The sequence below is a fragment of the Vigna unguiculata genome, chromosome 10, assembly GCF_004118075.2.
Source record: "Vigna unguiculata cultivar IT97K-499-35 chromosome 10, ASM411807v1, whole genome shotgun sequence".
Lineage (NCBI taxonomy): Eukaryota > Viridiplantae > Streptophyta > Magnoliopsida > Fabales > Fabaceae > Vigna > Vigna unguiculata.
The window spans coordinates 5253541-5272926 of NC_040288.1; the positions used below are offsets into that span (position 1 = coordinate 5253541).

The 19386-nt window shown below is 35.6% G+C and overlaps 1 protein-coding gene across 1 annotated transcript; it reads left to right on the top strand.

Moving 5' to 3' along the window:
* The first annotated feature begins 3566 nt into the window (after nt 1–3566).
* Nucleotides 3567–7431, top strand: LOC114166620 (TMV resistance protein N-like). Its single transcript, XM_028051372.1, has 5 exons — nt 3567–4092; nt 4192–5272; nt 5363–5581; nt 5703–6431; nt 6932–7431. The coding sequence occupies exons 1-5, from the start codon at nt 3602–3604 to the stop codon at nt 7409–7411; spliced, it is 3000 nt and encodes a 999-aa protein (XP_027907173.1). The 5' UTR covers nt 3567–3601; the 3' UTR covers nt 7412–7431.
* The last annotated feature ends 11955 nt before the right edge of the window (nt 7432–19386 follow it).

The window sequence follows — 19386 nt, forward strand, 5'->3', positions numbered from 1 at the left end:
CATCTTGGTAAGAATCCAACTTTTCATTCTAGATCCAAACATATTGATGTGAGGTATCATTGGATACGTGATGCTTTGGATGCTAAGTTGTTGGAGTTGGAAAAGGTTCATACAGATGATAATGGTGCTGATATGATGACTAAAGCATTGCCAAGAGGAAAGTTTGAAGTTTGTTGTGAGATCGCTGGTTTGGCGGTTATCTCCACATAGTTGTGAGGGGGAGATTTGTTGGGTATTGGGCTCCCTTCCTATGTGGAGAAAAGGCCCAAAATTTGAGAAGCCCATGTCTCACTTAAACCTAGTGGAGAGGAGGCTATAAAATAAAGAGAGAGGCAGAACAATAGAGTCAGAATACACTGAAAGCCCTAACACATAGAGGGAGAGGTAGAGAGAAAATTCTGTTCACGTTTTTCATAGAGCTGTCGCAGTAAATTCGGCGCTGCGGATTCGTTCCCCGTTGGATCGGGCTGAAATTTTTACAGCAGGTTCGGAACTCATTGCTCTTCATTCTGACCGGTCGGATCTTTGATACGAGGTCTGAGTTGGGAGATATTAATTTCGCACTGCAGCAGTGATTTGTAGAGGTTTTCCCCTCTTGTTCTTCTCTATTTGAAAGCTTTGTTGCTTTGTTATTTGGTTGGATGTTGGCACTAATTTGTGCTATTGATTGAGACTCTTTTGTACTCTTGTTGATCATAGTGGAGCTATTTCTTTGGTCTGGACGACTCGTGGTTTTTACCCTTGATTTGAGGGGTTTTCCACGTTAAAAATCTTGGTGCCTTTATTTGTGCTTTTGGTGATTTATTATTGTTGCTCTTTGATTATTGCTCCTCATAGATTCTTGCAAGTTAGGGGAAATTATATCCGCTGCATTCTCTGGTATATTGTTTGTTGTTGTTTTCCCCATCAGAGTGGTATCAATGTCTTATGTGGTTGGGCTCAGATCTCATTGGTGTTGTTCTCCCCAGTGAAACCCCCTCCTTTAAAAACCTAACAAGTGGTATCAGAGCCGATGGTTAATACCGGCTCAGACGAGTGCAGTATGGTCCTAGTATCGAAAGTCTTCCTGACAGTGTTGGTCAGGTAAAGCGTGACCCGTTAAGAATAACGGCGGTACAGAAAAGGAGTACTCGTGGTTGGGCAGCTTCCGCTGGAGGGGGAGTGTACCAATGTGGTTGAAGGGACTCACCCTTGAGGGGGAGATTGTTAGAAATCCAAGTGTGAGTCTAAGTCCCACATTGACCAGAAATGAGAAAGTAGAGCACTATATAAGAATCAAGACCCATAACCCCATTGCCTTAAGGTTTTGGGTTGAGAGTGGTGTCAGTGTCTTATGTGGTTGGGCTCAGATCTCATTGGTGTTGTTCTCCCCAGTGAAACCCCCTCCTTTAAAAACCTAACACAACGAACTTAGAATGCATCATTTGTTACAAGACATGGGAAGAGAAATTATTCATAAATATATACAAGGGGAATTTTGGATGAAGCGTCGACTGTTTGATGACTCAGAATATGTATTGACAAATAATACAGTAAGAACAATCTTTATATATGGTTTTGGACTTCTGTTAAGTGTTTGCTTTCTTATGTTCAATGCATTGGCTTTTCTTTTGTCTTTAAACGACAGGGGAAGAAAGTGAGATGGATCAATTTGCAAGGGTTTTCTTCAAAATACCTATCCAAAGCCTCCCTTTACTATTTCATCTCTAATATTTGTCAAATAAACTATCTTGCTTATCTTGCTGTAGTTTTTAATGTGGCTAAAAGTTCTTAATCTTAGTCACTCCAAGAATTTAACACAAACCCCTGACTTATCGGACTACCACGTCTTGAACGTCTCATTCTCAAAGATTGTCCAGGATTGCACGAACTGCACCATTCTATTGGATTTCTCAGAAATCTTATACTGCTAAATTTGAAGGACTGTACAGGTCTAAGATATCTCCCTAAGGAGATAAGGAAATTGAAATCTTTAAAATCTCTCATTCTTTCTGGTTGTTCGAAGATTCTCCTAATGGAAACAAATATGGTGCAAATGAAATCCCTGATAACTCTAGCTGCTGAGAATAAAGCTATGAAAGAAGTGCCTTTTTCAATTGTAAACTCAGAAAGCATTGGATATATATCCCTACGTCGATTTCAGAAACTCAAGGTTGAGCATTGTACATCTGAGTTGCAACTACCATATCTATTCACCAAAGCCTTTAGAACAGAGAGGCTTCGTTGGCTAAAAGATGTAGTTGGCATTATGAATATCAAAGCCAGTTTGACTTAAGGAGGAGTGTTAGGAAATTAAGTCAAATACATGTCAGGCTTGTTAGTTAATAAAAAGGCACTGTCAGTTTTGTCTGTTGTATTCTGTTTCTCTCAAGCGTGCTGCTATATAAAGCACCATACTCTGTGTATGAGATGCAATTCAGTTTTGAATATACATTGATCACTTTAAACCCTACTGTGTATTCTCTCTGCTGCGTAAAAGTTAACACAAACTTGTCCTATTATATAATTTGTGCTTATTTTGTGATCTAATCTAATTAGATAATAATGATGGTTGGGTATAGTTGGGAGATATGCCACTGGTGGATATAGAAAGGAAGGGTTATGGAATATGATTATGTGTGTATGGTTGATTTGGTGGGTCATTAGCCGAAACAAAGATTGAATACAAAGTATACCAGGGTTGGGGATCCCAAATACTTTATTCGAAATATAAGTATTCTTTGCCAATAAAAAAATTATTGGTATTATGTTCTATTATCTCAAATTTTATCTCGATAGTTTGGTATTCTTTAAATTCCATTTTGATTGGTACAATATACTAATAATGTATGTAAGTTTTCTCCTAAAATGTTAATATTGGTGTCTTTTATATTATATGTCTTTTTCATTAAATTTTGCATATATAATAGACAGCTCAAAAAACGGGTATTTTTTTTTAGATATCATTTGCATCTTTACTGTCATATTATATTCGAAATTCCATACAAGTCGTTTTCTCTTGTCAAAGTCAGGATCAATTAGAAAATTTAAGAAAAAAAATTTATAAAAAAAGAGGTGAGGTGCGATGAAAAGTATATCCATATTTTTGTTCCTCCATATACGATAGCTTTTGCTTTAAGTCATGTATATTTTTAGTGCTTGCCAATATATTTTTAGCTTTTGTTTTAATTTATGTGACTATGTCAATGTTGACCTTAAATTTAATCACATCAGTTTGAAGTTATCAACGTCCGTCAGTTCAGAAGTTTTGTAACTAGTGTGACGAAAAAAATAATAAATTACATGCATACAAGTACAAATAGATAAATTAGGGGAAACATTATTTAACCCTAAATATGGTTTAATGGAAAGGCAACAAGTGCAAGATGCATTTGAAATGTAGTATAAAATTTCAGTAATTGCTTTTGTCTCATTGTAAATAATTGTTTACAATTCATGTTATGATTAAGTACTAAACCAAGAATGGTTTAAATTTTTAGATTCCGATATTATCATTATTTTTTGTTAGGTCTTAACGCGTTTCCACGACTATAAAGAAATATTAATCTTCCGCCTAATTTGAATCGTTTTGTGTCTGGACTGATAATCTATCTCTCCATCCATGGAATCTCCGTCTTCATCATCCAAATCCCAACCTATGTACGATGTCCTCATCAACTTTACCGGAGACGACATCCGTAGGAAATTTGTTTCTCATCTCGATTCTGCTCTCTCCTCTGTTGGATTCACCACTTTCCTTCATCACAATAATGCAGTGCCAGTGACGCCAAAACACATCCAAGAACCTATTCTGAATAATTGTCGGGTAGCAATAGTTGTTTTCACCACAACCTACTCTCAATCCGCTTGGTGCCTTCATCAGCTTCAACAAATCATCAAATGGCATGAAACTTATTGCCGACAATTTCTGCCGGTATACTACGAAATTCAGCCGTCTGATGTACGTCTTCAGAAGGGTCATTTTGGAAAATCTTTCAAAGCAACTGCACAACAAACATTTTCAGCACAACAATTGGAGCATGGCATGTCCAGGTGGAGCCACGCACTGAGAAAAGCTGCAGATTTCTTTGGATGGGATGAGAGCAATTATAGGTAAATCACTCACTAACTCACTTACTCAATAACCATATTTTAAACTTGTACTGTAATTTTTGTATTGCATGACTTCTATAACTGCAATTCTACTTGAAGGAGTGATGCTGAACTAGTGGAGGAAATTGTTAAAAGCGTTCTTAATTTACCAGTCTTGTCCGCTACTAAATTTCCCGTTGGATTACAATCCCAAGTGGAAGATGTGATTCAAACTATCAAAAATAAATCTGCAGAAGTTTGTACGATAGCGATATGTGGGATGGAAGGATCTGGTAAAACCACCATTGCCAAAGCCATCTACCATCAAATTCATGATAGATTCAAGCAGAAAAGTTTCGTTGAAGATATTGCACAAGTTAGTCAAACGAGAGGGTATGTTCATTTACAAGAACAACTTCTTTCAGAAGTGTTAAAAACAAAGGTGGAGATACATAGCGTTGAGATGGGAACAAGTATGATTCGGGCAAGGCTTCTTCGAAAAAGGGTGTTGATTGTACTTGACAATATAAATGACTATGATCCATTATTAGACCTATGGGAAAATCGTGCATGGTTCGATAAAGGAACTGTAATAATAATTACAACAAGACATGAACACCTACTGGGGATACGTCGTGTTGATTCTATTTTTCGGATAAATCTTTTGAACTCAAATCAGTCCCTTGAGCTTCTTAGTTGGCACGCATTTAGAGAAGCAAAACCAGATGAAGAATACAATTTTCTTGCAAGAAGAATAGTTGCTTATTGTGGAGGACTGCCTCTAGTTCTTGAAGTCATTGGAAGTTGTTTATTTGAAAGGACGAAAGAAGAATGGAATAATGTATTGTTTAAATTAGCGAAAATTCCCCAGAACGATGTTCAACAGAAATTGAAGATAAGCTACGACTATTTACACAATCACTTGGAAAAGGACTTATTCCTTGATGTATGCTGTCTCTTTGTTGGTAAGGGTAGGGCCTATGCTGTGAAGATCCTATATGGCTGTGGGGTAGACGCTGATAGTGGAATAAGAGTTCTCATACAACGTAACCTCATAAAAGTTAAAAAAAACAACAAATTTGGAATGCATCCTTTGCTACACGAAATGGGAAGAAAAATTGTTCGTGATTTTGAAATTGGGAAGAACAGTCGACGGGGCATTGAAGAGGAAGCGGAATATGTATTACTGTCAGATAATAGAGTAAGAACATTCTTTACATATGATTTTGAAACTTGTCTTGGAAATATTTTCCTGTGTAACACATTTGGTATACTTTGCTCTTTTCCCCAGAGGACAGAAGCCATCGAGGGATATTGTCTGAAATTGTGTTCAGCCAGAAGAGATTGCTTCGAACAACTGGCTGTAAATTCTGAGTACCTTTCTCCGAAATTGAGATGGATCAGTTTGCATGGGTTTTCTTCAGAATACCTACATAACTTTTATTTGCATGAGGTAGTAGCGATTGATTTGAAACGAAGTCTTCTCCGACTAGTCTGGAAAGAACCCCAGGTTTCGTTACGAGCATTTTTTTATTAAAACACAAAGCTTAATTAAAATAAAATTGTAAACTTGCTTATATATTTTTTTCTTTTCGTCACTAATATCCGTCAAAAAAACTCTCTTGGTGTAGGTTTTGAGGTCATTAAAAGTCCTTAACCTTAGTCACTCCGTGTACTTGACAGAAACACCTGACTTTTCACGACTACCTAATCTTGAACAGCTCATTCTAAAAGATTGTTCCAGATTGCATGAAATACATCATTCTATTGGATGTCTATGTAACCTTACACTACTAAATTTGAAAGACTGTATAAGTCTAAGCAATCTCCCGGAAGAGATATATAAGTTGAAATCTTTGAGAACTCTCATTCTCTCCGGTTGTTCGAAGATTGACCTAAGAGAAACAGATATAGTGCAAATGAAATCATTGATAACTCTGATATCAGAAAATATAGCTGTGAAACAAGTGCCCTTGTCAATTGTAAGCTCAGAAAGCATGGGATATATATCTCTACTTGGTTTTGAGAGATTGACAGATAATATTTTTCCTTCTATCCTTCGTTATTGGATGGTGCCAACAATGAATCCCATATCTTATATTCATTCGTTTTGCATGGATATGGAGCATAATAGTTGGGACGATATCGTGCCATTGCTTAGCAGCCTAGAAAATCTTCGAAGTGTTTTGGTGCAATGTGACACCGAGTTTCAACTATCAAAGCAAGTAAAAAATATTATGGTCGACTATTTTGCAAATATTACAGAATCTGGAATTTCAAAGGAGCACTTAAGGTTTTCTTTGATTGGTGTTGGAAGATACAATGAATTCTTCAATGCTGCCAACGATATCTTATCTGAGGTTCTTCTCTAGCTTTCCCATTGTTTATTACCTTGACCATCATTTAGCTATTAGTTAAGAGAACTCAAAATAATCCCATTGAAGTATATAATAGAAACTACAGTACTAAAACATAGCACATTCAACTCTATTGCGGCATAACTTAATCTAGAAGAATCTGATTTTAGTATTCAACTAACCAAGTCACTATGCTTACTACTAGGGAAATTTATTTCCATTTTTATTGCTTCACGATTATTATGTTCCCAATCATCGTAGAAATATAAAAGAAGCAATACAAAAACATAAATGCATTTTAAATCCCTAAAGACATGGTGGTCATATATGCACACTATTAATCAGATTTGTTTGGATTAATTACTATTGGTATATTTTTATTATGTATTACATTTTTGTTTAATTAAAAATGCCCTCTTTGTAACTTTTAATGACAAAATAATGATTACAAAAGACAATTCAAATAGCAACATTAGTGACTATGCTTTTTTATCTTAACACAGGTAAGCAGTGAGTTGTGTGATGTTTCTCTCCCAGGTGACAATGATCCTTATTGGTTGGCCCATATGGGTGAGGGACGTTCTGTATCTTTTACTGTCCCTCAAAATCGTGACCTGAAGGGTATGGCTTTGTGTGTTTTTTATTTATCAACCCCTAAAATCATTGAACCAGAATTTACTACTGTCTTAATTGTTAATTACACGAAGTGCACATTGCATATGCACAAGCATGACACAGTAATCTCCTTTAACGATGAAGATTGGCATGGCATAATGTCAAATTTAGGATCTGGAGACAAGGTGGAGATTTTTGTGAGTTTTGGTCATGGATTGTTAATCAAGAACACAGCTATCTATCTAATATTTGATGAATCAAATAACATGAAGAAAATGCTTGAGAAAAAGAAATTTTCACTCTTTAGATTTATAAAAAAAAATTGTAATTCGAGTTCTAGTAAGATATTGTCGAGAATATTTGTTTAATATGTTTTATTTAAATTAGTTTTTAGGAAATATGAAAATATATGTACTTATTATTTAGATTTTATGACATAAAATTGAAATATTGCAAATATATGATATTTTGTGATGTTATGCTCATATATAGTAGAGTGTGTGAATAAAATAAAAAACAACCTTTTGTTTATCTCTTGTATCTCTCATATTCCCAAAAACATATTCTAACATTGATATCAAGATTCATCATTCATATGCGATTTATATATAGAATGAAAGAAAATTTCTCACGAGCCATTATTTTACTATATGATGGTGAAATTTATGATCTAATTGGTAAGAATGTAAACTTATACAAAGGAACTAGATTTATAAGAAGTCTTGGAGGAGGATGACACCATTGATCTGTTGCTTAAAAGTTCCACCATAGCCTAAATTCAAATGCAAAAGAAAAACGATAAAGAAGTAATATTTATTTATTATTGTTTAACAAATGATCTTCATCAAGATCAGGATCCTATAGTCACCCAAAAAAATTTAGTATTACTTAAAAGAAAAATATAAGAAAAAAACGTGAAGATTTGAGGTATGAAAGTACTAAATTTGACAACGGGTTTGAGTTGCAAAGGATAAAATGCTTTGAGAAAATTAAAGAATATCCAAACAAAATGTTAGGTATTACTAACAAGAGAAAAATATTATGTAAGGAGTATCCAGATTTTAGACTTCTCCAGTACAAACTTTTTGGTCAAATGGATAGGACCGAAGACTCCATGCAAGAGTTGATGACTACAAGTTGTCGAACCACTACAAGTGTGGCCTTTAATTTTTTATATTATGATGTTTTTTAAATATTTTTACTTATGTACATGATGTTTTTCAGAAACGCAATAATTCATGCCGCCATAAAGTAAATATAATATGATGTTTTGAAGTGAAATGTGGCACCAAAGGCCACTTTATATATGAAGTGGTGTTTTGAAGAGGTAATCATAGACAATTAAAAATAACATTATTTATTTAGGAAAAAAAAATTTAATGAAAACAGTGACACTTAAAAATACCATAATTTATATTATGTTACAACATTTATAAATGTCACTATTATATTTCATTATTTATTGTTATGAACCTAAATTTATAATTTCATAATTTAATAATATTTTATTATTTATTGTTATCCATCTATAATTATAATATCATAATTGAATATATTTTTTCCTTAATAATGACAATTTAAATTATATAAAAAAATTATAAAACTCTAAAAAAAAAGCTAGTATACAAATAAAAATGAATAAAAGAAGAAATTATTGATCGTTCAAAAATTTAAAAGTGTACAAGATTTGAAAATTCCAAACATAAAATAAATAATATTAAAAGTCATTGATAAAAAATAAATGAAGATTTTTTAAAACCAATTGATAAAAAGTAACCCATTAAAAATCAATGTGTTAATATTTTAATCATTTTTTTAATTTTTTTTAATTTAAATTAGAGTATAGCAGGTACATGTATCCATGGGTATGGATACTACCCGTACCAGCCTCATTAACATGCGAGTATAAAAAAATACCCGTTAACCGCAGGTATCCACTTTCAATATCCATTTCCTACCCATTGCGGATTTTATCCACGGATACTCGCAGATATGATTTTTTTTTACATCCCAAGTGGTATATGTGATCGAGACAATGATACTTGTTTATTAATATACAAATTATTTTAGTAGGTGTGTAAAATTTAAAGTCCATGTATACAATAAATTTACATTCGTTAACAAAGTGAAATATATCTTTATTACATACATGATGTAGAAAAAAAATAGTACATGAAAGTATCATAGATTTACATTCTCAAACTTTTCTTTCATTGGGAGCCCAAATAAAGATTGACATTTAGGATGTATTTCAACTTCCCTGCAATTTATAAAAAGTAAATATTTTTGGTAACATATTATGCAAATAATAGAAATATTATGTAGTAATTGAATTTATGCATAAATAATAAATAAAAATCATTGTTTACCTGTGAAGGACTCTAGTTCAGTGATCTTTCAAGGGCAAAATTGTGGGGTTACTCAGGGGAGGTCAAGCAAGTGAAGTAAGAGATGGTTTGAGTTGTGATTTCAAGTTAAGGTGCCAACCTAGAATTGAGAAAGTAAGAGTAGGTGCTTAGCCAAAGAAGGTGTAACATCCTAGCCGAAAATTACTTATTAAAATAAATAAAAATAAATATAATAAAACAACTTCACTTATTTTCAACAACTTCCCAAAACGCGGGAAAATTTAAATCAATTATTCCAACACGCCAAACCAAAAAAAAAGAAAAATTCACGGCGTTACAGTATTACAAGTATAAATGTTTATTAAAACTAATACAATGGATCCATAGTCTGCCAAAATAAAACTAGTGAAAATCCGCAAGTGATCCCCAGTTCGTCTCTTTGCATCTACATGCTCACCTGCATCAACATCTGCTCTCATGTAACAAGTTACATGATCATCGCCAAACACACACAGATAGGGTGAGCTCATTTAAATAAACCAACCAAAATAAGACAATAAATCTAACATCTCAAATTTATAACATGTGTTAGCATTCCTCTTTTCCTTAGCTCTTCAACTTCCAACACTTGCATTAGACTTCTATTATTTCTGTACCCTTTAGGTGAGATCAAAGATCAATCTTGGCTGCACGAGTGTCTACTCGCCCCTCCGACTACAGGCCACCACCTAACAGTCCACATGTGGGAATAACTTTGCCACGGCCTCTCACCGCAACACCAAGTGGAGTTCCCCAAAACAAACATAAGTCCATAGTTGTTCCCAGACTACCAAAACTCTATCAGATGCATTGAAAAGGATAATCATCCAAAACCTCGTCGTACGAGCCACAACTCGCACACTCCACTAGACTTCCTAAACCACCAGGCTACAACCTAGGGTGGCCACGTGTTACCCCAACACAAGATACACTCATAACTAGGCCCCCAGCCAAAGCATCACATCATGAACGTCACCTAAAGCTGTGTAAAAATCATCCTCGTGCACCAACTCTGCACTAGAACAGCCTGACGCGCCTCTCGCATCGCTAGGCGGAACCTGGTTCCAGACCGCTTGGCGGGCATCTCACACCGCCAAGCGCCAAGTGCCAAACAGTAACCCTGTCGCTCCGTCACCGCCTGGCGGGACACCTTCTGCCGCCAGGCGCCAGGCGCGTCCACTATTTTAGGAACCGATCGCCTAGCGGCTCGCCACGCGCCGTCGGGCGCCATACCAGTAGCGCAAGCTACTAGTTTTTGGGATTTCCATCAAGTCTTAAGAGACGCCAAACATACAATGCATCATACTTAAATTCAATCATAATATTCCAGACAATATACATAAAACAGAACTCAATAAATCCAATATAACTCATGCTCAAATCAAGTATTTTCATGTCCAATTTATTCCCCTTTGGTTTCTAGTTGAAACATGCCTCAAAATTGTCAATATAGTACATACACCTTAACCATACAAAATTGTCAATATATGTACATCAATTTCATTCATTCAGGCATGTTTATAAAACCAATTTGCACTTTCACACGCTTCATTTCAATAATTACATTCCACAACAGTTTTTCATCATTCAAGTTGTGCTTTATACGTGTATAAAAAGTAAACAATCATGACTACTTCATTTTACCAATTTATACCTATGATCTCCAAAATAGATCAACACTCCAGCGAACATATAATTACATTTCAACACATTCAATTCATCACATTCTGACTACTAACACCTTTATATTATTTCATGCATTTGATTCCATTCCCCTCTCCCTTATAGGCATGGTAATGTACTCCCCCACTTGTTTTAAATGAATAACTCCCTACCAATCAACCCAAATCATGCAGAATATCATCCGCGAGACCCTAACGCACGTAACTCGCACAGTCCACTCGAGACATCCTCTGTCCTAGTGTGTTGTCTGGCGGCAATCTAGGTGCTGCTAGGCGGAGCATAACAATCTGGTTTCTTCCATATCTCTCCCTCCCCTTCGTGACCTAAAACAAACCCAATTCAACATCCATCATTACATCGTTACAGTTTCAATTGCACACACCATAAAAAGTTCTTACTTCATACATTTTATCTCTTTTCACTAAAACCAAAGCGCCAATCATAGACCTAGAGCATGCTTATTCATTCTCAACCCCAATAGAAACCCTGATTTCCCCAATTTCATGCAATACTCTTACAATCAACATATAGATATTAACGTAGTCAATTTCATCCATAACAATTCTTATTCACGCATATAGGTCATTCTGACAGCATTACGGATAACACAAAACTCAAAGCAAGTAAAAAATGATCCATCCCAGTTCGTGTCGCCTGATAGATCATCCTCTACCGCCAAGCGATTCATGAAGAAACCCCAGAAAACTGGGTCTGAAGCTTATGTCGCCTGACGAGTCGCGTGTGACTGCCAAACAATTTTTAGAAAATTCCAAAAACGCGACTGGATTCTTGGCACATTAAAATTAGAATATGCAATCCCACACTCTTGGAACATTACGATTACACAAAATTAAAATTAAAACAAGAAGTAGGAACTCCCCTAACCTGGATTCTCAACTCAATTTGCTAAAACTTGAATCCTTCCTTGAGTCGCACTAACCCCTTTGTTCTTCCACCTTGCAACACTTCCTTCTCCCTCACTCTATGCTTCAGTGGCAGGCTCACTAACTTTCTCTCTCTCTCTCTCTCTCTCCCTTACTTGGTCTCTTAATCAAGCCTTAATTAGAGTTAATGGTAGCAAAACGAAAATTCATAAAAAAACAAATTTAAGTCTATTGATTCCCTATTAAAGCATGGTTTTCAGCCCTTTCTAGTTGCCTCCTAAGGTTTTTGTGTCTCTTCACATCCCTGCCAAAGTGGGTTTTGACAAAAAGAAAGTTATTTTGTCCAAGCCAAGGTTTGAACCCACTACCACATAATTGCAATTCAAGTGCACAACTAACTCAATCAAATCATGTTTCATGATAACATTTATAAATCTAACAATTTATCCTCTCTTATCACATCTCAAACATATCAAAAGAAAATACTAAATTTAATAACACACAAATGGCATACATAGGACTTGAACCCAAGTCTTCTCACATAAACCAAGTACTCTCAACCACTTGAGCTAGTACTTTTCCACATCATGAAGGTTAGCATTTAATGCCATAAAGGCTTCTCCTACCCACATTTATTAAATAATTATTATTTAATTATTTAAATTTAGTGGGTCTTACAGAAGGAAACTCCAGTTCCTAGCTTGTCAAGGTAAGAGTAAGATTGGTGGAGGAGTAAGTGTCTAAGTTGGGAGGAGAAGGTGTGAAGAGATTTCATTGGTCTAGTCATTCGACCAGGACGAGTGAGTTCTCAAAAAAGGTTAGGGAAAAGCCAAATCGGGCAAACTTAATTTGAGATGTATCTTAGAGTTGCTAAGTATAAATCAAACTAGAATTTGAAGTCAATGGAAGTTAGGGCTCTGAGGGTTTGTGGAGTGGTGGTAGTAAGTTAGGGAATTAAAGATGAATATAGGATGCCAGAACGATATGGTGAAGGGAATAGTTGAGGGTTTTAAATTAGGAATGGAATAACTTGGTAGTGAACTTTGCACCTTGGCTAAAGTCAGCAAAGGAAGCAAGGTGTGTGAGTGTCGTTATACATAAAAATGGTCAAAAGTGTTGATGATGGAGCAGTAGGCTAGAACTCAAGAGCAGGGATGGCAATGGGGCGGGGCGGGGACGGGTTTTACTATCCCATACCCATCCCCGTAAAAAAAAATTCATCCCTATCCCCAAACCCAACGGGTATTAACGTTTTATCCCATCCCCATCCTCACCGGGTAACGGGTATAATCTCATACCCACACCCATACCCGTTTCCTTACAAGTTCAATATAAATTTTAATTAATTTTTATAGAATAATAAAAAATTACGGTAAAGGAAACATAATATTATCAAATATTCAGTATTAGGAGGATGGTTGTTTCTTCGATATCAAATATTTTGAAATAAATTATAATTGTTTACATTTTAGATTGGAATACCAAATAAAATTTCATGAGAACTAAAACATTTATTAAATTTGCAAATTACAAACATTAAATGATTTAAAGAAAAACAAATATTTAAATTAAAATATATTTTAAATGTTTGTTTACTTCAATTTTTTAAATTCTAATGAATATCTTTTTGTATACACTAATAAAAATGATAATACATTACTTAATCAAAATGACGCAAATAACAAATAATAAACATAATAATTTTTTTTTAACATGGATATTGTATCTTTTGAACTCCAATATATGTTGGATGGTGATAAAAAATATTCATTGCAATTACATTAAATTTTGATATTGTAGTAAATAAAAGTTATTTATAGTAAAAAATTACAATATGATTGATATAATGAGTTAGAAAATAAAAAATAATTAGATAAAATATACTGAAATAGTATTCTACATGATGAAAATAAACAACAAATAAAAATATTAAAAAATTAACAAATGTATGTCTTAGAAACTATTGAAAGAAATCGTACAAAAGAAAACGAATATATAATTAAGGGTATGATAAGATGAAAAATACCTTAGACATTTAAAATCACTTTTCAAATATCAACATATATACTCAATGGTTGAGAAATAATTGTTTTAGCAAAACAAAAGAGTTCTTCAAATGAAACAAAAAATAGTAAAAATAAGTAAAGAATTTTTTTTATATTACTTATTAAATGAAATTTTTATGCTATTAAACACTTAAATTGAGAGTATTAAACATACTCATGTGAAAGGAAAATATATAATAAATAAAAATATTAAAAATAATAGAAATATTCAAATATGAGACGTAAATTTTTTTAATTGACATACATCATTTGAACATAATTATATAAATGTTATGATAAGATGAAAAATATATTGGAGATGCGAATGCGTTTCATGACAAACCAAATAATTATAAGAAATAAAAGATTGAAATATATATATATATAGGGTTACTTAATTAATTGTGAATATTTTAATAATTTAAATGATGATGAAGATATGACGGGGACAGGTATTATGGTGGGGATATGTACATCCCCATAACCATCCTCATACCCAATTGAAAAAGTCGGGGATTCCCCATACCCATATCCATACCCAATCAATGCGGGGATTCCCCGTCAAAACAGGAACGAGTTCGAGCAATACCCACGGGGACGGGTTTATTTGCCATCTCTATTCAAGAGTGATCAAGTCAGTGGAGTGATGCTTAAAAGAGAGGACAAGGTGATGTGAAGTGATAACTACATGTTTTAGTTTGAGACTTGAAGTCACACGAGACTGGGATAAAAACCTACGAGAGGTAGTGGAGAGCATATGGTCACTAGTGCATAATTTGCTTTTTACATCGCCTTATATGCCTCGGTTGGCCAGGAACCGAAGCATATAATGGCGCAGTGGCATTTTTACAATTCCAGACAAGTTTTATGCCTCGGTTCAGAAAACACCCGAAGCCAAAGAGGTCTATAGCCTTCGGTTCACCAAAAACCGGTGCCAAAGGCAGTAATATGCCCCGGTTCAAAAAGACCCAAAGCCAAAAAGGGAAGTAATATGCCTCGGTTCAAAAACACCCGAAGCCAAAAAGGGACTACATATACAGAACGTTAAAATGGCCGGCCTTAGGCCCAAATTCATTTCTTCATTCCTTTGCAGAAACCCTAAAGTTGTAGAATGTCTCCCCCACCAAGCTTCTTCTTCATCCTTCATGCGGGAATGTCTCCCCCCAGCGGTGGGCGTCGCTCCCCAACTCCACTTCCACCGACAAAACCCTCATTTCCATCAAACCCAACACTTCTCTTTCTCCTTCTCCTTCATTTCTATTCACCCTTCTCCATAACATGCTTCTTCCATCTTCTTCTCTGCACGCAGCGTGGATTGCTTATTGGCTGCGACGGCGTAGCGAGTTTGGCGAAACGCAGAGAGGGCGACGAGTGCGCGTGCGGGAGGGAACCACTCGCATGTCTGTAGAAGTATGTCGGTAAAATCGAACCACCGCCGTGACGTTCCGCGGCCCGTTCGATGCCCACCTCGATTCCCTCGTCGGCCAGGCTCTGTTCGGGGACGGCGCAGAAGTTTGTCTTATGCGTGTAACTGGAAACCGAAAGATACACTCTGTCCTTTTCCTGCTGAGCGCGTGAACCAGTGCAGTTCCTACACGTATAACAAAAGCTCGCATTTTTATTTTTTGTGAGGATTGTGCACACACTGAGTGAGTGGTTCTTCGGAAATTCTGACCCAGTTTTGCAGCAGATTGCTTCTTCACGTTTCTTTGCGAGATTTTAATGTTTCTCTGGTCCCATTGGAAGGTCCATAAATTCTCCTCAGTTTTGGTGATTTTGTGCAGGTGATTGAGATTGGGTGGTGAGGTTTGTGAGGAACCATAATCGTTGATGGAAGGACGCATTCCAGAACTCGTATCGTTTCTGAAGTTTTTATTTTATATTTTGAATGTCTTAGGCCTCAATTGCTTCAGAAGCGAGGCAGTAATATAGAGATATGGCTTCGGTTCTCAATAGAACCGAGGCATAAAATGATTTTTTTACCTCGAGTAACACCCGAAGCCAAAAACTAACCCTTTTTAGCCTCGGTCTTATATGCTTCGGTTCTAAAACCGGGGCAGAATAGCAAAAATAACCGCGGCCTAATACCTTTCCTGCACTGGTGGGTAGGCAAATCATTATATCATATACAAGTTGGTTGGGCTGATATGAAGGAGCATTCCCGTTTTACGGTTCCAGGTTGGAAGTTGCTTAGAGAGGAATGACTAAACCAATCTACATAGATGAACACATATCGCTTAGCATAGAGGCAAAGTTTCCGATGACTATAGGTGTTGGAGTTGTTATATCAGTCTTGTCTGAGTGCTGGTTGTCAGAGAAAATAGGGAAAACATAGTTTTCTTCATATATCATCAGTGAATTTTCGAGGTTGAAAATTTTTGTTGTTAGGGACAATGTAAGACCCACTTTTTTTTACTCCTTATATTTAAGAGGCCCGCCCTAATCAGTTGGGCCTAAGGCTGAACCATAGGGTGCCCAAAACCCCTCAACCAGCCCTAACCCCTCTTTCTGCTCTTTTCAGAAAAATAGTTTCCCATCCTATCTCCCTTTTGCTGCTACGTGAGCTCTGCCAGGGTTTTGCTCCCACTATTCATTGAGCTAGAAGAAGCCCATTTTATTCCACGTAAGTTGCTTCTCAACCTGTACCCTTTCTTTTATAAGCTCTATTTTGTGATTTCCAACAGAGGTGAACGTTGATAACCTCTATTTTAATCTGTACCGCTGTTCCCAGCTCTCGAATATGCTCCTAGAGCTGTTGTGCTCATTGGCTTAGGTGTCGATGTCTTTGGCCAGAATTTCCTAGGTAAGGGAAGCTAGGGTCTTTAGTACTTTCCGTAAATCTATCTATTTCAGCCACGTTTCTTGTCTTGTATGGATTGTATGCTACTATGAATGTGTGGACTGCCTGGTATGTGTTTTGGGTATGAAGGTATGGCTGCTGCAGGTACGAACAATGGCAAGAACTGATAATCTCACCCAAGCGAGCTTGTCTCGCCTAGACGAGACTGGCAGAGGCTCGCCTAGGTGCTTTGCGCGAGTTGTTGCTTAAACGACCAAGCTTCGTTTTGAGCGAGAGAATGCCTCGCTCAAGCGAGGAGATCTCGCCTAAGCGAGCAAGTGCAAAGGGCCAATGTTCCTGTTTGTCGAGCTCTCGCCTAGGCAAAAGGAGCTCGCCTGAGCGAGAGTCCTTCTCGCCTGAGTGAGACCTTTTTGCTTGAGCGAGAAGCTGGACGAGAATGCGTCTTGTCCTGTTGTTTTTCTATTCTCAAATGTTGGCTATATGTTTGTATTGATCCTACTTTTAAAGTATGAATTGGGTGATTATGTATTAGTGAGATGATATATGATATGTGATGGATGAGTTTAACATGATTTGGGCATGTTGCATGTATGGATTGATTCATGGATTGAGAATGATGAGTTTGATATGGTTTTGACATGGAATATGAATGAAGGTTGGTTATAAAGGTTGGCATGAGATTGATATGAATAATAAGTATTTACTTGGTTGGTGGAACATGATTTGTTTGTGGTTAGGATGTAATTTCACGATAGTTTCATGGTAGTGCCTCATTGGTTAGGGCGTAATTCCATGAGCCTCTACGTGAGATCTCAAGGTGGTGCCTCAGTTGGTCGGGACGTAATTCCATGACCCCTGTTAGTGGGAGTTCATGGTGGTGCCCCATCTATATAATTTAGTAAGGATTCAAGGTAAGGATGCATCCTAACACTCTAAAGAGTTAGTTAGTCTCACATAGAGCGTACTGACTCTAGTGGTGAGGGTAGTAGGAGGCCTAAAACTCATTAAGGGCTAACCTTGTGTATTATTTGGCCTTTGGGCTTTATTTTAGAACAATGTCGTTACTTTATTATACCTTGTTATTGACATTGTGGTGTGCCTAGTTTCTCTTTTGTTTTCTTTTGAACAATTGTATGGAGTAATGTTTATACTCGAGGATCATGCTATTCTATTATTCTGTTTGACTTAATTAGGGTTATTAATTAAATGGGGTGTTACATTTATAATGAGTATGAATTGGTAATGAATTTTGTTGTGTCCTGGTAATGGAAATAAATGAATAAAAGACTACGAATTTTGTGTGGTATAATCGAAGAATAATGAAAGAACCTAAATAATTTTAAATGTGCATAATACCTATATGTCTTTTGAGAAAGTAATTCTCGTTTGATTAAATTTGAAAGTTTTGTTTTATCAATTATCACATTGGACCCCCAATCAATAGAATAAATTTGCAAATGATGAATCTACAATTGAAGAACAATATATGTAAACATGATGTACAATATAGTTATACTGATATATGTAAACATGGCATGTATTATTGTAGAAATGAATTAATTTGATTACCTTGTTGTCACTTGGCCTGACCAATGAGAGTGAATGTTCATCCTTCCAAGTGTTCCATTGGTTTACAAATTATGTGTTCTACAAAGAAAATGTCAACTATTGCAAGATTGGAAAGTAAAGTTTAAAAACTTCACATATTGGATAATACCTCTTTTGGTAGGAAATTGTGGAAATGACTTACATGTATTTCTTCATTGAACTATAAGGTGTCCTTAGATATTATTGTATTTACAATGTATCAAATAAATATGATGATTTTTACTATCATAGTTATAAAAAGAAGTATAATTAATTAGAATATGAAGATATACACATTTTATATGACACAAATGAAAAAGAAAACAAACAATTCCTAGTTTTGAGATAACAAAAGTTCCTTATAAATAACATTCTTGGTAAAAATGCCATGTTGTCCTTCTAAGTCTCGCTCTTTAGTAAGGATTTTTGTGGAAGTTTGAGAAACACCTCTTAATAATGCAACATATAACTAACCATGGCTGAAAACATGTCGTGGAAGGTAACTTCCAACAGTAGGTATAGTTTGTCCTTGTGATTTATTTATAGTAATTTTAAAACTCAATCTCATAGGGAATTGTTTCCTAATAAGCACAAAGGGAAGACATGCACTCTTTGGTGTTTTATATTTAATTCTTGGTAAGAAAGCTTTCTTTTCTGCATGGTGACCTGTCAATATTTCAACATCTAACATGTTCATGTAGAACCCATAACATAGTAATCTTCTCCCAATACATAACCCATATTTAGGGTCTATGTTTCGCAACAACATTAATGGGGATCCTTTTTTAACTTTTAAGTTATGTGGTGGCAAACCTCCTAGAGAAAAAGTGTGCAAGTACTCTTGTTGGTATAAATGATATGTGTCTCCTTCAACCTCAGCAAATGACAAGAAATTACGTTCTTCTCCTGGAAATAGATCGATAATTATGTCATTAAGTTATTCTACATATTCATTTT

Excerpts from the sequence above, each read along its gene's own strand:
- LOC114166620 (XM_028051372.1), top strand. The coding sequence starts at position 3,602 with ATGGAATCTCCGTCTTCATCATCCAAATCCCAACCTATGTACGATGTC. Across the intron at positions 5,582-5,702 it reads TAGTCTGGAAAGAACCCCAG|GTTTTGAGGTCATTAAAAGT; the intron begins GTTTCGTTACGA and ends CTCTTGGTGTAG. Across the intron at positions 6,432-6,931 it reads CCAACGATATCTTATCTGAG|GTAAGCAGTGAGTTGTGTGA; the intron begins GTTCTTCTCTAG and ends ATCTTAACACAG.